Source organism: Rhinoderma darwinii, chromosome 7, assembly GCF_050947455.1.
Source record: "Rhinoderma darwinii isolate aRhiDar2 chromosome 7, aRhiDar2.hap1, whole genome shotgun sequence".
NCBI classification, from domain to species: Eukaryota; Metazoa; Chordata; class Amphibia; order Anura; family Rhinodermatidae; genus Rhinoderma; species Rhinoderma darwinii.
Genome location: NC_134693.1, coordinates 123,626,794 through 123,647,787, shown reverse-complemented (window position 1 = coordinate 123,647,787; position 20,994 = coordinate 123,626,794). Strand labels below are relative to the sequence as shown.

The following is a 20,994-nucleotide window of genomic DNA, read 5'->3' as shown; positions in this document are numbered from 1 at the left end:
TCTCAACCATTCAGATAAAAAGGATGCACAGCTATGCTGCGGGTCTTTATCGGTGTGGCCATTCAGTAGGTGCTATTGTACCCATAGATTAGTGTTTTTAGGACATCTTATGTCCTGGTGACAGATTCTCTTTCGTGTTTATTAACAGTATTTATATTGGATTCAAATCAGATGTTTTTCCCCTTGAAGTGGGAGGATTTTAAGGGTATTTGTCATTTTTTAGATGTTATTACTGTACACTATAACCTTCGTGGTAGGCATCTGTTTGGAGACATGGGCACTTCTATAATAAAGGTTATCATTAGGTTCCAGGAGTTTTGTCCTTGCTTTAATTTCCCTGTCCTTGTCTTTCATTCTTCAACCAGTCATCAAGGTCCACAAGTAGACATGAAAGGTCCTTGCAGTTGTCTCAGGAGAAAGGAGACACTCCCTTGGGGCATATGACAGGCACAAAGATCTCGTCCCCCACACTTTTCTATCCTTCAGACCAGAAGAATAAAGAAAATATTCAACACACAAAAAGAAAAGAGCTGCAACCTGGAGGTAACTCACTAATGACATTCAGATACTGTATTTAAGTGGTCTCTAAACCTGTAGCCCTCCAGCTAGAGAACCATAAATAGGAGATCATTGTTGTAGGTAATAATACAGGGAGTCCGGGACAGATCTAATATAATACTGTCCTATATGATACTGTAGCACAATATCTTATTACTCATAGGAACTCTGATCATCAGGTGCCACAATGTTCCTACTCTACATTATATATCAACCATATGCAGGTAGTCAATGACTTTATGTGACATCTGAAGACTGTTACCTGGGTTGTCACAGGCTAATACAGTATGATCAGTATCAAATAAAATTTATAATGGGCTATAGGCAGCAATCTGGCTATACATCCATGTTCCTCATATGTTATTCCTGCAGATTATCCAATATAATATTAGCATGTGAAATCTGATTTAGGTCAATCCCATTATATCTCTAGTGAATTTGTACTATTGTCATTTTATGTGCATCATCTTGACACAATTACATTATCAGGTCCTGAGCTACTGCCTGAAAATTACCCATCATACTCAGTCAGAATATAAAAGACTATTGTAGCTAATAAACAAAATAATGTAAAGCAATTAATCTCTGAAAGCTTAAATCGAAGGTCCACCTTTTAGCATCATTTTTATTTTTTTTATTTTAATAGGTTCAAATCCTACAGCGAAATTAAAAATATAATTCTCTCTGCTTGCAGCCACCACTAGAGGGAGCTTGGGAGTGTAATGTATAATGTAAGTTAATTCAATAATAAAACATCAAGCTCCAAAGCTCCCTCTAGTGGTAGCTGCCAGTATTCAGAATTTTAGTTTTTAGCTCTATGTCTATGCAGGGCATTTGTAGCTCCACATCACAAAAAGTGAGCTCCAACCACTATAAAAATATAATAAAAAATGAATCAGCACAGAAAGTTGAAATTACATTGTGTTAAAAGGTGGACATTCACTATAAGGTTCATTTAAGTCACTCACCACTGCATTTGCAATCTCATTGATGACAGCAAACCTCTCCGGTCCTATTGACAATTACAATCCCATTGAGGACAGCACAAACATCCGATGCTATTCAAAAAAAGGATTTATTTACCACACATTAATACATAGCAACATTTAGATCCATAAACATAGCTGGGCCTTTCCCAAGCACCAAGCTATATTTAGGGGTCAAAATATTGCTATTCTATTGGTGTGTGTGGCTAGACAAATACTTATTACATTTGTTGTAGTCAATGAGATTGTAATTTTTAATAGGACCGGAGAGGGGCTATCCCGGTTTGTAATGGCGTGATATTAGTCCGCAGCCGGGGCGCATGTGCTGTTCTACTTTGTACATTTTTTGACGCGACTCCATGTCATACACACAGGGGTACTCACAGGGGTCTATGGTTATTTACTTTACTATTTTGTCACATTAATAAAAATTTATGAAAAGTGAAACTTCAGGCAAAAGCTGAAAATGCTACTATTGCCCCCAGAGAAGGCACCCACCCTAGCACCAATGTCTCACCTATGTGTCCCCCACTGATCAGGGGATCCATAGATGTCTTTTTGCAGACCACTCGTAAGGGCTCTGAGGTTATTATGCTATAGATGAAACAGTCAGGAAGAAACCGGTCCCGAAAAACTCCAGATAACTAGTTTTGGGGCAGATAGATTAACAATAATTTTTGCCAATTCAAGTTTTTGCCCAGGTATATACAATTTTAAGGTATCTTAGGGCTATGGTTCCTGCCATTTTGTTATTTTTAGGTCTCATGCACATGAACGTCTTTTTGCGTCCGTAATTCACTCATTCATTTCTATGGGCCCTCAACACGACGGAGGTTTTAACAGTCCGTGCATTGGCCGGTAGCATAAATAAGACAGGTCATTATATGGTCCGGGCTTATTGAAATCAATGTGTGCACAGTCCGTGAATTGCGGACGGCCGAGGATGACACTTCTTTTTAAAGAATTATGACTCTGGAGGTTGTGAACATTTATGGCGTACAGAATATAAGGCAAAGTAAATGCAGAACTCTTTATATCATACTTTCTTCCCAAACAAAGCGATCACCTAAGTTTGGTGCTTGAGGCATTGAGTTAAAGTAAGCTATCAATATCAACAGACCCGTACTTTAAAGGATATACTACAGATCAGACCTACTTAATGGAGCTAGGCCCTGAGGCACCTCTCAGGTAAAATGAACAAATGCAGTTGGGTACGCCTGAGGCTAATCACTGCTTAGTACACAAGGTCCCGGGTGGCATCTGCCAATGTGAAATTGTGATACTGCAAAACATCTCTAATAAGGAATGTTAAAAAGTCAGGGGTTTATGGGGCACTACATCAATGCTAGAAACAAGTAATGCGGAATTTCATTGTTTTGGTTATTCATTATTAAATACATTCAGTCTAAACTAATCTGAAAAACTGTAATTCAGATTTCTAGTTGATTCACTACCTTTTAAAAATAGCAATATTAGTGCAATATGGGTCCGCGGACGAAATGCTAAGAAATCAGGATATTAGCCAAAATTCTAAGCAGCCAAGACCTTAGCCGAAATGCTAAGAAGTCCGGAGACCAGAAGAAATTTTAAGCAGCTAATACCACTGCCGAAATGCTAAGAAGTCAAGACCCTGGCCAGGTTCATATTTACCCATCCGACTACCAGACGAACCCCTGGTGGGCCCAGGCTCTGATACAGTAATGGACCCCTAATATAACAGCGCTCTAAAGGTCAAAGCGAATACGACCCCATTTGGAGCCAATCATTTCTATTTCTTATAGGTTGATTTCATTAATAACTTATTAGACCTTACAGATAATATGTTCAATGACAGCGAATAGATGTGCACATGTTCTGTATAGATGGCGGGAGGACCCTCAGAATCATTTCCTCTAGAGGACCCCTCAGTAACTCCAGTCTGATGCTGCCAATGACATAATTTTAGAGCTCCAAGGTGTTAATAAACACATAAGGGAGTGTTAGAAACTATGTTAAAGCTACAGTACTTTGGAGGAGATGGAGATGACCTCTAGTAGAGGTTGCAACTCTTGTGGTCATTCTAGTGGTCTGTAAAATCTGTGTGTCAGGCGGTTGTCGAAATTAGTTATTGTAGGTTTTTTTAACTGGAATATTCTTGAACTACTGAAGATAGAATATGATGGCAGATGGCAAAGACTAAGTGGGTCTTTTTCGATCGTGATGGTGATTGTTCATGGGACCTTATCCTAGTACTGATTAAGGACCCCTTATGAATGGGGAATTCCATTAATAACTGTCCACTAATATAATGTCTTTATTAGAAATACCCCCTTTAGCTGTAAATATATTCCCATAATAACCTGCAGAGAATTTCTAATTATTCCCACTAATTCAGTTACCTAATATAATCTTAAGAATGGCTCTAGAGATGGATCCTGACTTTAAATCAGGCTAAATTTTTTCTGTAATGTTTTAATAATGCACTGATGTAGCAATCTTTTATCATAGGTATTTTCTAATTTACAAACTGTTATAATGATATGGACATGTCAGTCATGTTTAGCAGTCTGGGTAATAATCTGGTTAGTATATTTTAGGAACAGATTATCGTCCACATCCACCTTTGGAGCCTCCCACTAATGAGAAAGGCCGGAGACTAAGGAGTGTTGGGAGTGCAAAGAAGGAGCAGTCAAAAACAGTGCTGGGTAAGTATAGTCTCAAAAGCAAATAATTACTCTGGAGATCAGGAACATATTATGTAATCATGAGGACCCAGAGCAAATTTAGAACTGGGCCCCTCTCAGCTGTGGTAGCGGTATAATACTACAAACATATGGATATAAAAACATTCATATTTTTACACACAAACACATGTATAGTGTTATATGCACATGTGCCACGTAAAAAAACCATATTAAATCATTTACAGTCCTGAATGAATAGAGAATAGAGTACCCAAACAAATAGTGCCATACAGTATCCAGATAAATAATGTATATAGCATTCAAATAATTAGTACATACAGGGTCCAGATATTTGATGCAAACAGCATCTGTATGAATAGTGTCAAGCAATATCCAGATAAATAGTGTGTACTGCCTCCGAATAAATAGCATATACAGCATCCAGATAAATAGCATATACAGTGTCCAGATAAACAGTTCATACAGCATCCAGATAAGTAGCATATACAATGTAAAGATAAATAGTGTCATACAGCATCTAAATTAATAGCATATATAGTGTCCAGTTAAAGAGTTTATACAGCATCCAGATAAATAGCATATACAGTGTCCAGATAAATAGTGTCATATAGCATCCAGATAAATAGTATTATGCAATATCAGGATAAATAGTGTATACAGCATCCAGATAAATAGCATATACAGTGTCCAGATAAACAGTTCATACAGCATCCAGATAAGTAGCATATACAATGTAAAGATAAATATTGTCATACAGCATCCAAATTAATAGCATATATAGTGTCCAGTTAAATAGTGTATACAGCATCCAGATAAATAGCATATACAGTGTCCAGATAAATGGCATATACAGTGTCCAGAAATAGTGTCATACAGCATCCAGATAAATAGCATATACAGTGTCCAGATAAATAGCATATACAGTGTCCAGATAAATGGCATATACAGTGTCCAGAAATAGTGTCATACAGCATCCAGATAAATAGCATATACAGTGTCCAGATAAATAGCATATACAGTGCATCAAGTAGTGTCAAGATAAAAAAAAACTGATAATGTTAAGTGCTAGTCAAGAGCTTGGCCCTGGATGTAGTGGTGCCAGCCTGTGTATGTGATGTCTCTCATAAGATTCCAGGAACCAGCCACAACAAAACTGGCAAATTCTAGGGCCTTCTTTCAGGCCGTGGATGGTGGGCCGGAGCTGCTATGGTGAATTTAACATCCAGAGAGTTGAGAGTAGAAGGGAATTTTCCCACCACACATTAATGGGAAATATATTGTTTGTTTTTTAGCGCAGTTTAAAATGGTCAGCAGATCTTTCTAGTATAAACCCCATATTTATAGCCCTGTGCACTAGTGAGAAGGTGGAACTTCCCTCTCGGTATTTTAATTCTGTTTCTCTGAGTGATCATCCATTCACCAAGCGCCTAGACGATCTACATCCTGATGAATGAGCACGCCATGCTGGAATATTTTGTAATTGATGATGTTCCCTGATACATTGAAGAATTGCAGAAAAAAAAGATCTTTGCATGTAAAGATAATTCCACTACATCTCCAAGAGAAGATTCAACGACAAATACATCACGGCAAATATTTCATTTCCCTGAAAAGACGGAGGCGGCTGTCAAGTACAAAGGAATAAATCCATGGATTTAAGTTATTGAAAAGGACTAAGTCTGTTATATTCCTAGAGACAAAACTTGAAGCTCCTGGGCCCTGATGCAAAATCTGTAAAAGCCCCTTCATCATGTACTATGTATTAGTACTGGTCACGAGGTGGAGGAGGTCGGGTGATAATTCAGTTATTCCCCTCTACTTATGTATTACTGTGAGAAAAAAAAAATCTGCATTTCCTCGTTATTGTTCCCTTATATAAAATCTAGTATACAAATAAATCCTTATTTAAACAGGTCTTCTGGATGGGGCAACCCCTTCCCCTGTGGATCCTCCAGGCAGTTACTTATTGTATGGTGGTCTCGCTGCTGTCAGTGCCCCTGTTCAGGGCCTACAATGTAAAACCAGGGATCCTACCAAAATCACTGAATATTTTTTTCAATGCAGGACAGCAGTGAAAATGACAAATTCCCTGCAGTTGCAGTAAGTTTTCGTTAGCAATTTCCATACTGTCTATCATGTCAGTGTATAGGACGTAAATTAGATTACATTTATTAAACAATAACAAGGAAGATACGACACTTTTTTTCACATTTTTCTTTTTTCAGACCCGTCTCTATGTTTCAATAACAGATCAGTGGGGGTCTAGGCGCTGGGCACAAGACTGAAGGAGCTGCGGCACTGGGCTGATCACTGTGCCAGTTCGGCTCAGAGAGTTGCTGTGGCATTCCCCCATGACTTCGACGGTGCTCTGCACATATCAAGGAAAAAATATATCGTTTGGAAATCTCCTAACTATGAGTCTAAGGGGCACCATTCTTTACGGACACCATTCCGTATATGCGGATGATTTACAGATAACAATAAATGACTACAGATCTTTATGGACAGTATTTACGGATGGATGAAATCTACAGTCTGTGCATGGGGCTTTAGGCCCCATGCACACGGCCATGCCTGTAATCACATCTCGCGATTGCGGCCACGGCCGGCCGCCGATGGTCGCCCGCATTTTTCGGCCGTGCTCCCATACAAAGTATAGGACCGCAGCCCGTAAAATGCAAAAGAACGGACAAGTTCAATCATTTACGGAATTTTTCCTCTGCCTGTTAAAGAAAGAGGTAAATAAAGCATAAAAAAAGTGGCAAAAAACCGTGCCGAAGGACGCATGTGGTGCAAAAAAAACAGAGCTGATTTTTCCAGGCAGAATTTTCTGCCTGCAAAAAACTCAGTGTGAACTAGGCTTTATTAGGCAAAAACCTGTCTCAAAATTCCTTCATGAATTTTGAGGCAGATTTTGACCTGCCTTATTAGGCTATGTTCACACGGAGTATTTTGGGGGAGGAATATCTGCCTCAAAGCTCCAAACGGAATTTTGAGGCAGATATTCCTCCCCCAAAATACTCCTTGTGAATAGCAATTATCGCGCCGTTTTTCGCCCGCGGCCATTGAGCGCCGCGGGCATAAAACACGCTTTCTCCTGCCTCCCATTGAAGTCAATGGGAGGTCGGAGGCGGAAGCGCCCGAAGATAGGGCATGTCGCTTCTTTTTCCCGCGAGGCAGTTTTACTGCTCGCGGGAAAAAGACGCCGACACCTCCCATTGAAATCAATGGGAGGCGTTCTCGGGCCGTTTCTGCCGAGTTTTGCGACGCGGTTTCCGCGTCAAAAAACTCGGCAAAAGACCCCGTGTGAACATAGCCTTACACTTTTGTGACGCAGCGAAAAATGCTTTTCTTGAACCTCGGCAAGAAAGGACATGCCGATTTTTTTTTCCTGCGAGTGGCTAACAGCTGTCCAGGGAAAAAATTGCCTCTGCTTCCCATTGATTGATTAATGGTTGGCGATTTTGGCAGTTTTTTTGGGTGCTGATTCCAACTCAGTTTCCACGTCAAAATCAGCGCCAAAAAAACTCAGTGTGAACTGGGCCTAACGGTTGTCGATTTTTTCAGGTCAGAGCGAGGTCACATGACCCAACTAAAGAAAATAATTCAGATAGAAAGGCATAACTAAGTAAGGTAATACTGGCTGAGTTTATATTGGGGAGATAGGCATCTAATAATAGAAAAAAAATAGAGTGCTTCTTTAATTATGCAATTACCTTATATCATTTTTCGTTCCAGCCATTCCTTAAATTAAACACTAAGCAAATCAGCAGATGGTACATTGGTTAGAGGGTGCACAACACTGACGCATTTCTTGATTTTATTGGAAATTGGAAACATAGGAAATAGAAAAAAAGCTCGAAAATGAATTAAGAAAAAAGGCAGAGAAAAAAGCAAACCAACAACAACCATATTTGAAAAATGGAAACAATGTCTGGAAACTAAATTGGTCACCTTAGTTATGAAACAGAGTGCCGGCTTTCTGAGTGAATAAAATAGAAATGTCTCCTCTGCTTTATGGCTTATCAGTGGGAACAGCAGGAGAGATCTCAGAACTAATAAAAATCCACTTGCAATTTAAAACATGCAGATAAGGAGAAATGTATTTTATATGATATATTTTCTCTCAGACAGCTCTTCAGTAGGACTCTGCGGAAATGAAGATAAGCTCTCTGTTCAGATCCATATGCCGTATTGCGAAAAAGAAAACAGACCAGAGACATCAAACAACGCGGGCGCAGGCGTCCCAGGTTAGACTGCACCTCCCTTATAAAGTCTTTTGTACTTGTATAATAGCGTAATAGATCATGGATTACCCCAGACTTAGCATGTGGATTAATATGCATACACGGAGACGGCGTTATTGCGTGTTAGCTTACATGTGCAAATCCATTCAGTGATTCTATGAACAAGCTATGAATATTAAAAAACACCTTTGTTTCAACCTAAAAATGTAGGCAGGAGTGTTCGGCTGTATGTACTATCCTTAAACTGGAGAGCTGTTTACGCTATGTACATCAGCGCTATTTTCTCCGGCAAAATGACAGAAACCATGCCAGAAACCCGATGGAACCCAGTCAAAAGGTTCTGTCTGGCACCGTTGGTTTCATTCATGTGACAGATCCAGCACTTCTGTTTTTCTAGTTTCACTGTTCCTATGATGGTCCAGAAAAATGGAAAAGTGAGCGCAGATGTAAACAGAGCCTTAAAGAAGTTTTCTCGGAGAAACGGAACCCTGACTGAAACAAACGGAAACCGCAGGTTTCCGTTTGCATCACCATTGATTTCACTGGTGACGGATCCAGTGCAAATGGTTTCCATTTTGTTTCAGTCAGTGTTCCGTTCTGACGGGAAGCTCAGATGGAACGGCAGAACAGAACCCTGACGCAGATGTGAACGAAGCCTAATATACTTTGGGGGAACTTTACAAAGCCCCCTACGCCAGCTTTCTGGCATAAAAATGTTGCAATTTGCACAAATAAGTTAAATGGGCTCAGCGGGAGTGGGCGGCGAAAACGTGACCCGATAAATTTACTATAATTTACTCCAAAAAATTAGTGTAACTTGTAACACAATTATAATTCAGCATCTACTTTTTATTGGCAGTCAATGGCAGACCTATGGGCATATAGATGCATACGTCTAAATGTAGATGCGTACATCTAAAGGCTAATGCACACGCATGTATTATGGCTTAAAGGCTTCGTACACCTTTGAAATTGTTTTGTTTTTTTAATAAAATTGTCTATCAGTGTGTTTGGTGCAACTTTCTAAATACTTTTTATTAAAAAATATTTTAACTTTTTGAGATACAACTGCTTTGTATCCTGTATAAATAGTAGCTGTATCTAGCGCTGAGACCTGAATCCGTCAGGTCGGCGGGACCGACGGGTTCAGTGTAAGCGGGTCCTGCATGTGACACGCAGGACGCGCTGACACTGAACCCGTCGGTCCCGCCGACCTGACAGATTCAGGTCTCAGCGCAAGATACAGCTGCTCTGTATACAGTATTCAAAGTAGCTGTATTACAAAAAAAAAAAACTTTCAAAGGTGTACATAGCCTTTCATTTTGTATGGAGCCATGATATAGCTTCAATAGAGGAGCAATATCCGTTTACTGTACCTTCGTATGCCTCTGATTTCATATGTACCATTATGTACGGAGGTATTCTCTCCTTGAAGTATTACTTCTATGTGAGAATATCTCTGTACACAGGGAGTCCAATGGAGTTCAGAGCTCTATACTAAAAGAGTCATACATGCTCTGTGCACAGGGCTCTGCTATATCTGTTGTATCTGTTTCTAGGAAAGCAGGTGATAAACAATATGTACACTACTACGACTCATAGGTTGTGTTGTGGAAGTCAATGGCTCAATACATATTAGACTGAAATTTAGACGAGTGTTCCAACAGACGCTCACGCCAGGAGCTTTATCCAGCATCCTAATCAGGAGATTTCATACCAATATATATATAGAGAGAGGAGAAATAACACACAGATGCTGCTGGTATGCTCAAAATATTCCTCTGGGGATTTATTGCCAAACTCAATTACAATGCAAAAATGTCTAAGGCAGGCACTGCATTTATACTGCCACATACCCTGTGAAACACAGTAATTCGAAACCAAAGAATGGGTATGTATAAGGCAAAAACCAATAAGTCATGGAATAGCTATGTGAATATCCAAAATATATTTTATTTGATTAGAACTCAGTATGCTATGCAGAGGTTAAAAACATTTAAAAATGGCATAGAGAAAATGGCATTGTACAAGTCAATGGGAAGGGGAGACAGACCACCATGATAAGTGGCAAACAAAGTAGTAACTCCCACTCACTCACCTAAACCCCTAGAGCAGACGTTCCTCAGGGGTTAGCTAACCCCTGAGGAAGCCACTTTTTGGCGATACGCGTGGGGCTCTTTCTTTTCCTCCCTCTTCCCTAAAACGGTTCTCACACAGGACATGCTGATCTCATGCTAATTTTGATGCAACATTTTTGTCCTTGTTCCTTTATCTTTGGCATTCGAACGTCTGCTCTAGGGGTTTAGGTGAGTGAGTGGGAGTTACTACTTTGTTTGCCACTTATGATGGTGGTCTGTCTCCCCTTCCCATTGACTTGTACATGGCATTCTCTATGCTGTTTTTAAATGATTTTAACCTCTGCATAGCATACTGAGTTCTAATCAAATAAAATATATTTTGGATATTCACATAGCTATTCCATGACTTATTGGTTTTTGCCTTATACATACCCATTCTTTGGTTTCGAGAAACTCAATTACAATAATATCATTCAAAAGGGGTGTAGGCTTGAGGTTCACCAATCAGAGGCAATGTGACAATAATTCTTATTCAGCCAATAGCAGACCATAAGAATATTTCAAATACATAATTATAATTCTTTATTAAAATGCTGACATCAGGCAACACCTGGAAACAAGCATACAATGGGGTGGTGTTAACGGTTCTTTCCCATGAGGGAGTTTGTTGCAAAAACGACAAATAGTTGTATTTTATGTCTGGGCGTTCAGCCAACCCGCTAGCCATGGATGCATGAAGACCACACAATGAACACATAAAGATAACACATTTCTTTGAGACTCGAGCAGAACTATGTAGAGGAAAGGTCATTAAAATAATGGAGAATACATATCTTAGTAATTCGGCATCCTGCTTGATAGTTCATAATGTTATTTAATACAGAGAATATAAGCAAATAGACCATCCTTCACAGTTGTCACCTAACTTTCCTGTGGTCCTGCAAGGCAATTCTGCTAAGTTATTCAGCAATATGTGAGCAAAGCATATATTAGTGCCTAACTAATAGAAATGTATTTATTTAGGATTATTACTTCTGGGTCTTAGAACAATGCGGCTTTTTCATGACAACTTCAACAATATTCATCTTGATTATTTAGTTTTATAACTTTCATATTTTTTTATAGACAAAGCAGAACACATTGGAACACAGCTGGGGGGATATTGTTTTCATATATCAGAGACATAAAGCAGAACTTGTTACGTCTAAGTTATTTTTATTGCTTTACAATGATCTGATTTGCAATAGTCATTAGCAAGATTAATATTTTACTGGTCTCCTTAAAATGAACCAATCAGAATCGAGCCTGCTAATGAAGACTAATAACTATATAAATTGGAATACATTAGGATGATTGTTCTATTATTCCCTTGTAGCACTCCTCATCTGCTTTCAATGCTATGCTGAAGATTGACATTTTATTGCAGTAACATACATGTTGGATAAACCGGCACTAGCTGAATGTGAGAGACATAGGCAGTTTACAGATGTAGTAGTGCTTAATTTGTCATTTAAATCGACTTTCCAATCCTCTGATTGAAGAGTCGTTCTGTGCCTCATATATAATAAGAAAAAATGCAGGCCGTTAAAAATTAAAAAGTGTGGTAGGTCTCTGTGTCCCAGTGCTCTTCTTACTGTCTGTAGCTTCAGTGCGTGATGTGGGCGGGCAGACGATGGCGAGTGACGTCACCAGCTTGTGCCTGCCCAATACATATGAAGACTGTGCTGGCATCTACATACAGACATAAGCACAGCCTAGCTCTATTCACACGAGCATGTTCGGTCCGTAATGGACGGAACCCTTTTTTCGGCTGCAAGTCCCGGACCGAACACACTGCAGGGAGCCGGGCTCCTAGCATCATAGTTATGTACGACGCTAGGAGTCCCTGCGTCGCTGCAGGACAACTGTCCCGTACTGAAAACATGATTACAGTACGGGACAGTAGTTCCACGGAGAGGCAGGGACTCCTAGCGTTGTACATAACTATGATGCTAGGAGCCCGGCTCCCTGTAGTGTGTTCGGTACGGGACTTGTGGCCGAAATACGTTCCGTCCTTTACGGACCGAACATGCTCGTGTGAATCCAGCCTAAGACTACCACTTGCCTCATATCACCCATATGCTAGTCTAAATTCTAGGTGTCTAATCGTCATGGCTACCACTATAATTATTGCGCCCACTTTTAGGGTTCCTTTACACGGCCCGATATTGACCTCGAAAACTAGCGCCAATTGGCAATACAGCTTGTCGACCAGAACCCGTTTACTCCCTTTAAATGGAGTAATGATTGTTTAGTATGGAGACAAGCGCTCATTACTGCGATCGTTCGTCCCCATATATTTCCATCATGTCGCAGCACATCTCCCTGTTTACACAGGTAGATGTACTACCGACTCGCGACCATTTTATTAGCTGCATAAAACTATCCGATCAGCTGAAGAACGAGCGTTTGCTTGTTCATCGGCTGATCGTTGTCCTGTTTACACAGAGCAATGATAAGGAACGAGATTCATATGAATGCTTATTTGACCGATCATTGACCCGTGTAAAAGAGCCTTCAGCCACTTGGTCAATCCCAGTAGAAAAGTGTTAATGGCAAATTTTATAACTGTTAACTCACTTATTCAAAGGAGTTGTCTGATTTAGGAAACCGTTTAATAAAAACACCCTACTATGAATTAATAAAAGAGGGTACCACATTCAGGACCTTAATCTTTTATCTAAAGCGGAGAGTGACTACAGAGAGCATCTCTTACTCTGGAGGACCTGGCACATATGTGTATTACACGGATAGCCCATTGATTTTTTAATGAGAACAGTGTAATGCTTAATTTCTCCTGTGGTGGTGCTGCAGGGAAATTGAGTACTTACTCTGGGACCCCCTACAGTTTACAGCTGTTAGACAGTGCCATTTCCTTATTATTTGGGGGACCCTTCTAATAAAAAGTAGTCAATTCATCTAACATAAGCATTATATTTACCTGTAATCCTATTTGAACGCTTAGATCATACACTGATGATTTGTGGCAAATGACATACTCATTTCTGCCACATCTTTAATGGATTTCCTCTTTATAGAATTGTTTCAATGACAAAAATATTTGTGAACAATAGGGGATTCCTCATGGTAAATTAAAGTGTTCATCCCCCTATAATAGACGCATGGCAAATTCAGGCCCCTCTTAATCTACATTGAGACATCAGTAGGAAGCAATGATAACACGTAGTATAATTGAGTTTCTATGGTGCCAATAGCATTAATAGATGCAGTGCAATGTTGCCACAAAACAGTGCCACGAGCAAGTTGCCGATGACTACAACTTGCCAGCAGTATTACAACTGGAATCAGCACTATAACTAATAATACATGTTTAAACCATTAATTGTTTGGTTGCTGGTCACTTTTAATTTATTTTCACTTCAAAATCATTAAAGAGCACCTGTCAGCCTCCCTGATATGTATTTTTTTATTAAATACTTGCATTCCCGGTGATATAACAATTCTGTAGAATCTTTGCTTTTAACTCTACATTGTACAGTTCCTCTGTTATTCCTCCTAGGAATTTATAAATAAATTGACAACTGGGTGTTACTAGTTGGGGTGTGTCACAACACAGTCTGCCACTGCCCAATCAGTGTTGACAGTGCCAGCCTCTGTAGGGACACACCCCCTTGACTATGGGTATAGATTCACTCAGTTGTCAATTTATTCATTAGTTTCCAGTAGGAATAACAGAGGAACGACATGTAATAAAAGGTTCTCCAGAATTGTTATTTCATGGGGAATACAGGTATTTACTAAAAACAGACATGTCAGGAGAGCTGACAGGTCCTCATTGTTCAGCACTACCCATGGATCATGTATTTTCTTACAGTCTACATGTCAGGGAAAAACCTAGTAGAGATAGGCAACAACTATAGAATAGGATCTAAGAACAATGCCTATCTAATGCATCATACTGAATGAAATGGATTGTATGTAGAGAATTGGTAAGACTGGAGCTTCATGAATATTGGTTCAGTTCATAAAATAGAGTCTCGAAAAGATTGTTTGGCCTTTAAGACTGTAGCATCTAATGAACTATGTGATCCATTCATCAATCCCAGAGCTTGATTATCGATAGCAGTGCTTCCATGTAATGTATCTGCCTACTAAGCTCTCCACATTCCTTTGCTAAAAGAAATGGAACATGACAAACCTATTTCTGGGAGCCCAGTCATTAGTCCTCCACCACAACAAGCATTAAGAGCTGTGCATTGGAGAGCAGCTGTGCTACACGGATAGCAAGCTTTCTTTAAACAAGATAAATGGACATCATCTTTTTAATGCAGCCGTTTTGGAACGTACAGCAAGACATAAATCATCCAGGTTCCTGTTTATGTATAAAATGTGCTGAAGGTTTGCTTTATGTTCTACATGGTTAAATTCTAGGCTTGCTCTTATATCCTTAAAAAAAAAAAAGTCTAAATCAATAAATTTATATAAAGCCTGTACCCCAAAAACAACAGGGTTCATTTGCCATTGTGCAAGTACAATTTCAGCGGCAGAATGCAATCCATGCTGGATTCCAATTTACGACAAAGACTTCCACCAATCTTCATCATCCCGAATATAACCTATTCATATTCTCATGCTGCAGGGGTTCTCCATTTTCTGTTATTTTTGTCAGAGTGATAGGATTAGGTTTTCCAATCACTTGGAACAGGGGAGACACATGTTGTTTAAAACGTACCTCCTGCCAAAAACAAAAATATCACATTGCTCCAGAATCCACGTAGTAAGCGTGTAAAGTCTTTTACTCTGACGATCAGAAGTCTTTCCTCCAGAACTATTAAAGTCTGTTCATTCAAATCTAGAAAGTGCGTAAAACATGATATTAACTGGGGTCTGATCTCTTTTCTCAAATTACGAACCGAAAAGTCCTAGATAGTAAAAGATCAGGAGATCCTATGTCCGATTTGGTCTCACTAATGGGGTTTTCCGGGACTCTGATATTGATGACCTTTTCTAAGGATAGGTCACCAGTATCAAAAACTCCTTTAATGAGACCAAATAGGGGATGCAGACTTGGGGGTTTGTAATCTGAGAAGGGAGACCACACCCCAGTAAATAGCCTCATCCGTATCAAAGTCCCCCAAAAAAAACCTTTAAGCCCACTTGTGAATTCTTAAGGTGGAAGATTTTCCTTACTCCCAAACTATTTTTAGCCAAGCCGGAGAAAAAAATTGGTAACTATCAAAGATATCCAGAGATTAAGAGTAAATGATCCAGTTTTAACAGAGACGAGGAGACCCATTAGAGATTATGACATGCAAAGCTTTACACCGGTCCCAGCTCCTCTGGTGGCATTTAATAGATTGCCAATGAGTCTCTCCTTCTGCTCATTAATGGGATTGTCTGGGATTAGAAATAAGGCCATACAGTACTTTTTCGCAGAAACATCACCACACCTGGGCATAGGCTGTGTCTAGTAATGCAGATCATCCCCATTCAACTGAATGGAACTGTTGCAATACTAGACACAGCCCAGGGACAAGTGTGGCGCTGTTACTGGAAAAAAGTACTGCATAGCGTTTATTACTAACTCCGAACAACCCCTTTGAGACCAATCAAATAGAAGACAAAAGTAAATCTCAATCAATTGCAATTTTTGCTTAAAATTTACCATGATTTGCATTGGACGTGGATCCAAGAATAAAAGTTGTGCAACACAGTCACTTCTAGCATAATCCTTCTAGCTGAAGACCAGGCCTCAGTTGTACCACCGGTAAAGTAATTGCACTGGGATGTATACTCAACGGGAATTCTGTCATATTCTAGAAGAAATGTCCACTTATATAATATAGATGTTCTACTACTAAATAATCAATACTCTAACCCCGATATTCCCACTGAAATCATGCTGGCCCGCCAAAGCCGGTATTTATACCTAATTACGTCTTTGTCCAAGTGTTATGTTCCTCTAGACTTCCTGATGGTCTACCTTCTCTTCATTATCCTGTGCATGTGGCAATTTCTTCGGTGAGCACATTAGGTTAAACCGTGGTCAGGCGAACCCTATGAAATAGTTATCTTCATGCATTTTTTATTTGCGGATCGTTCTTCATGAGGGCTAGAAATTTAAAAGTCAAATTAAAACCAGAGCTAATGGGTCTCTTGGGAAACTATTTAAAAACTTTAAGTTTTCAGTAGACTTCGGAATCACAAGAGTTGATCACATGAGCTTCCAGTTAGTTCATTTACATTCCTCAGTCACTGTCCATGAGAAGTATCGCTGAACGATTACAATAAATGAAGCATGTTCAACTTGAATTACATCAAAGAAGGAAAAGCCTTAAAGGACTTACTGCAAGGCAGGTGTTAATTATAATTTCAGACTTGTGAATTTCTCACACATTATTACAACCCAAACTGACAATGAAATGCAAATGAATCGCTCGTAGCTACGACCACTATTTTCCATCAATTATGAGAAAATTATGAGAAAATTGCAAGTTTGTCTAATGCTGCAACAACAATGTCTCATTTTTTCTTCTGTATTCAAATTACTTGCGTGGAAAATATTATAGAGAGCTACATGAATACTTTTGTTTTAGATTTCGTACTTTTGTTCTTTTTACTTTATTACAATCCATGAAGTGATATAATTATACATTTTAATTGCAGTCATAGTAGATGGCCTCTAAAGAAACATTTTGTGCTGTAAATATGCACGTCTTGATTACTAGGTATTGAGCATCAAGGGCTTTTATTGTCTGAAATGGACTAGCTACATATTACCAAATGAATAAATATGTCCATTAACAACGAAGAGGAACAGGTCGTGTAGAGAATAACGCTGTCTTTATCTAATTGCATACATACGTACGATTTATCTTGTGGTGGGAAAAAAAAACATGCATTGATCCTTTAGACCAGGGGTCTCAAACATGTGCCTCCTGAGGCTGTCATCTGCAGCCCTCGGGGCACCGAAGCTTCCGAGACATCCTCGGACAGCAGAGAGAAGATGGAAGGAGGATCGCCACACACATCCCCTGTAGAAAGTGCCGCACACCCCCTGTAGAAAGTGAAGCACACACCCCCTGTAGAAAGTGCCACACACACCCCCTGTAGGAAGTGCCACACACACCCCCTGTAGGAAGTGCCACACACACCCCCTGTAGGAAGGGCTGCACACACATCCCTGTAGAAAGTGCCACACACACACACACCCCTGTATAAAGTGCCACCGCCCTGGAGATAGCGCCCCGCACACACCACCCTGTCGACAGCACTACAACCCCCCCCCCCTCCCTGTAGATAGCTTCCTCTAGGAGTGGAATCCAAAGCCAGAGCGCTGGCTCTGGCCGGGGATTCCTCTCCTGGAGGAGCCCCGGACGTCACTGTTCATATGTTTAAATTTCCAGTAAGTTTAAACCTAGTGGTATTATTATAGTAATGTAGTATTGTTATAGTAATTCAAATATCTAATAGATTAACTATAATTTTGTATTGTATTCAGACCCCTGCTTTAGACCAATAGTCTCCAATCTGTGGCTCTCCAGCTGTTGCGAAACTACAAATCTCAAAAGATGGAGAGCAACAGGTTAGAGAATACTGTCAGATACTACGGAGGCAGTCCTTTTAAAAACAACTTGAGTAATCATGAGATTGTTGCTTGCAAACTTTTTAGAAACTTTATAGAAAAAAGCCATTGTCTGAGCTTTTCTTTAAAGGGAACCTGTCACATTGAACATGCTGTCCTATATGTGAGCAGCATGTTACAGAGAAGGAGGAACTGAGCAGATTAATATATATTTTGTGAGAAAAGATTCAGAATAACTTGTAATTTATTCATTCAAATTCCTGCTAGCGCTGGGCTTAAGAGTTCAGTGGGCAGTCCTAATCAGTGATTAACAGCCTTCCCTGTATCAATCACTAAATAAGACCTCCCACTGGACTCCTAAGCCCAGTGTTAGCAGGAATTTAAATAAATATGTTACACATTAGACCGAATCTATTTTCACAAAACTATATATTAATATATGTAGCTCATTTTGCCCAATAACATGTCGCATGCAGATCAGACGGGATGTAGTGACAGGTTCCCTTTAAGAAGCCATTGCTTTGTTTCACATACTGGAGATATGTTTTATACAGATAGCGTTACACCTTGATTGTACCATCAATTTCAACAACACCTTGTGAATAAGCACTGGAACTATAAAGAGTAACTCTAGACTAAGCTTACGATGGATCTCCCATCCCTCAAAAACCTACTTACCTGATGTGTCATGATCCAGAGATGTTCTGACCTGCTGACTCTATGCTGTGACTCTCCCTCCACCTTCATAGTGGTGTCATGAGCAACCTCGTTTCAGTTGTTCCAATGGAGAAGGCGTAATGTGAAACTACTGGGCTTCAATGCATAATCTGTAATAGGGACCCTCAAATGTCACATTCCATTTTTGGTAATGCTGCCCTCTTATGTAACGGGTGTTGGGGCCTTGGAACCACAGCAAACTTTTCACCACCTATAGTTACAACCCACCCTGACACAGTGGATCATAATATCTTTCAATTCAGGCAATGAAGCAGTTATATTATAGTAGAAACAGACAGGAAAAACCCCAAGTAACTTGACAAAGAAGGATCTCAGTTTTGTTTGGTGGTACATCACGCCTGACCAAATGGCAAATACTGATATTTCAGCCGTGAGAATCACCGACAAAATAGGCAAGGGTCATGTTAATTCTACACTCGTAAATTATTTTTTTAAGACACTAAGTAAAATGTACATTTGTTAACAATCTATAAAATAAGTGGATTTTGAAAATAAGCAATTGATTTAGGGAAAAAACATCATCAGAAACATGAATAAGAAAGGAGAACGATCCTTCAATGGTAGCTGGTCCGACTTTCATGTTATGCATCTTTGACAACAGTGGCCAATTTATCATGAAGAAGAAAGAATCTTTACTCGCTCTTGAGAAATGTAACTTGTGTCTTCTAACATGCCTACTTGCATATCAAGACCTTAGATAATAGCTGAATATTTTATTATATATTTACAGTGCACAATTTTCCTACAATTTGCCAACATATTGATAACATTTCCTTGTCCTCATTTGATTTTTTTTTCTTCTTTGTATGGAGAAATATTGATTAAACAAATACAATATGAAGTAAGTAGGGGGCTCCTGTAATAAACAAGGTCAGGCCTTTCTACAACAAGGAGAATATGGAATCATTGTTGGTGCAACCTTATTTATCTTCATGAAGACCAAGAACCCTTTCATTTTGTTCCTAACCATTTTATAAGTAAACTCAAGATTTCCAGTATTGGGCTATTTGGTTATTCTACAAAATGTTGTTCATTCACTGCCAATAAGAAAATTAAAAATGGATGGATGCATTTGTTTCATATAAAAACTATATAAACGTTCATGAAAGATAGAGCTAATAGTATACATATTGGACAGAAGGTTCCATAGCAAAGAGGTGTGTGATACTGTCTGCTAGGGCTGGAGTGTGAGATGGGCTTTTTGGCGTAGAGTCATATCGCTTCTATCCAACCCCTTGTTAGATACAGTTTCCATACCTCCCAACCGTCCCAGATTTAGCGGGACAGTCCCGGATTCCAGGCTGCCAGTGGTATGTCCCAGTTTTAACGGTATCTACGTCCTCAGGACGAAAGTTAAAACTCCCTGCTTCCTCATTTACTATGTAATGCTTGCCATGAGTGACTAGGCACTGACAGGCATGATGGGAAAAGTGAGTATATTTTTTCTTAAACTCTATTGGAGCATTATACTGTATCTTGGCAGCTAAGGAGGAATTATACGGTATTGGGGCATCTGTGTGGGCATTATACTGTATGGGGGCAGCTATGGGGACATTATACTGTATAGGGCGGCTATGGGGACATTATAATGTGTGTGGGCAGCTATTTAGCATTATACTGTGTGGGAGGCACTATGGGACATTATCCTGTGTGGGAGGCACTATGGGACATTATCCTGTGTTGGGGCACTATGGGGCATTATCCTGTGTTGGGACACTATGGGGCATTATACTGTGTGGGGGCAGCTATGGGGTCATTATAGTGTGTGGGGGCTCTATAGGGGCATTATACTGTGGGGAGGCACTATGGGAGCAGGATACTGTGTGGGCTGAACGGGTATGTATGGGCAGGGATTGGGTGGGGTTAGAGGCGTGACTTAACAGGGGAAACATTTGCCGTGGCGCGCCTTATCTGTTTTTCCTCTTTGCAATACTTGAAAGTTAGGAGGTATGAGTTTCTTAAATAAAAATACAACTATTTTGTAAACTTACATGGGGTGAGTGGCCCTTATGGATCTGCGGACCTCCTAGTTTTGATGGAGACTCAATGTTTTACACAGTAATATCACATATTACATCTATATCGCACTTAGCTGTTATGAATTATAGTTGTAAATAT

General features: G+C 39.7%; 1 protein-coding gene across 6 annotated transcripts in view; it reads left to right on the top strand.

Annotated features, from left to right (window-relative positions):
- Positions 1-20,994, top strand: part of CFAP20DC (CFAP20 domain containing) — a 320,373-nt gene that overhangs the window by 132,183 nt on the left and 167,196 nt on the right. For 4 of the 6 annotated variants that reach the window (XR_012850041.1, XR_012850042.1, XM_075833954.1 and 1 more), the window contains exons 10-12: positions 366-543; positions 4,121-4,228; positions 8,359-8,478. Coding sequence is in view for 4 of the 6 variants with exons in the window: in XM_075833954.1 (XP_075690069.1) it covers positions 366-543; positions 4,121-4,228; positions 8,359-8,478 (406 nt within the window). In the remaining 2 variants the exon portion in view is untranslated. Of the gene's footprint in view, positions 1-365; positions 544-4,120; positions 4,229-6,141; positions 6,417-6,453; positions 6,989-8,358; positions 8,479-20,994 lie in introns of those variants that run through there. The other 2 variants (XM_075833956.1, XM_075833957.1) reach the window with 2 other exon arrangements.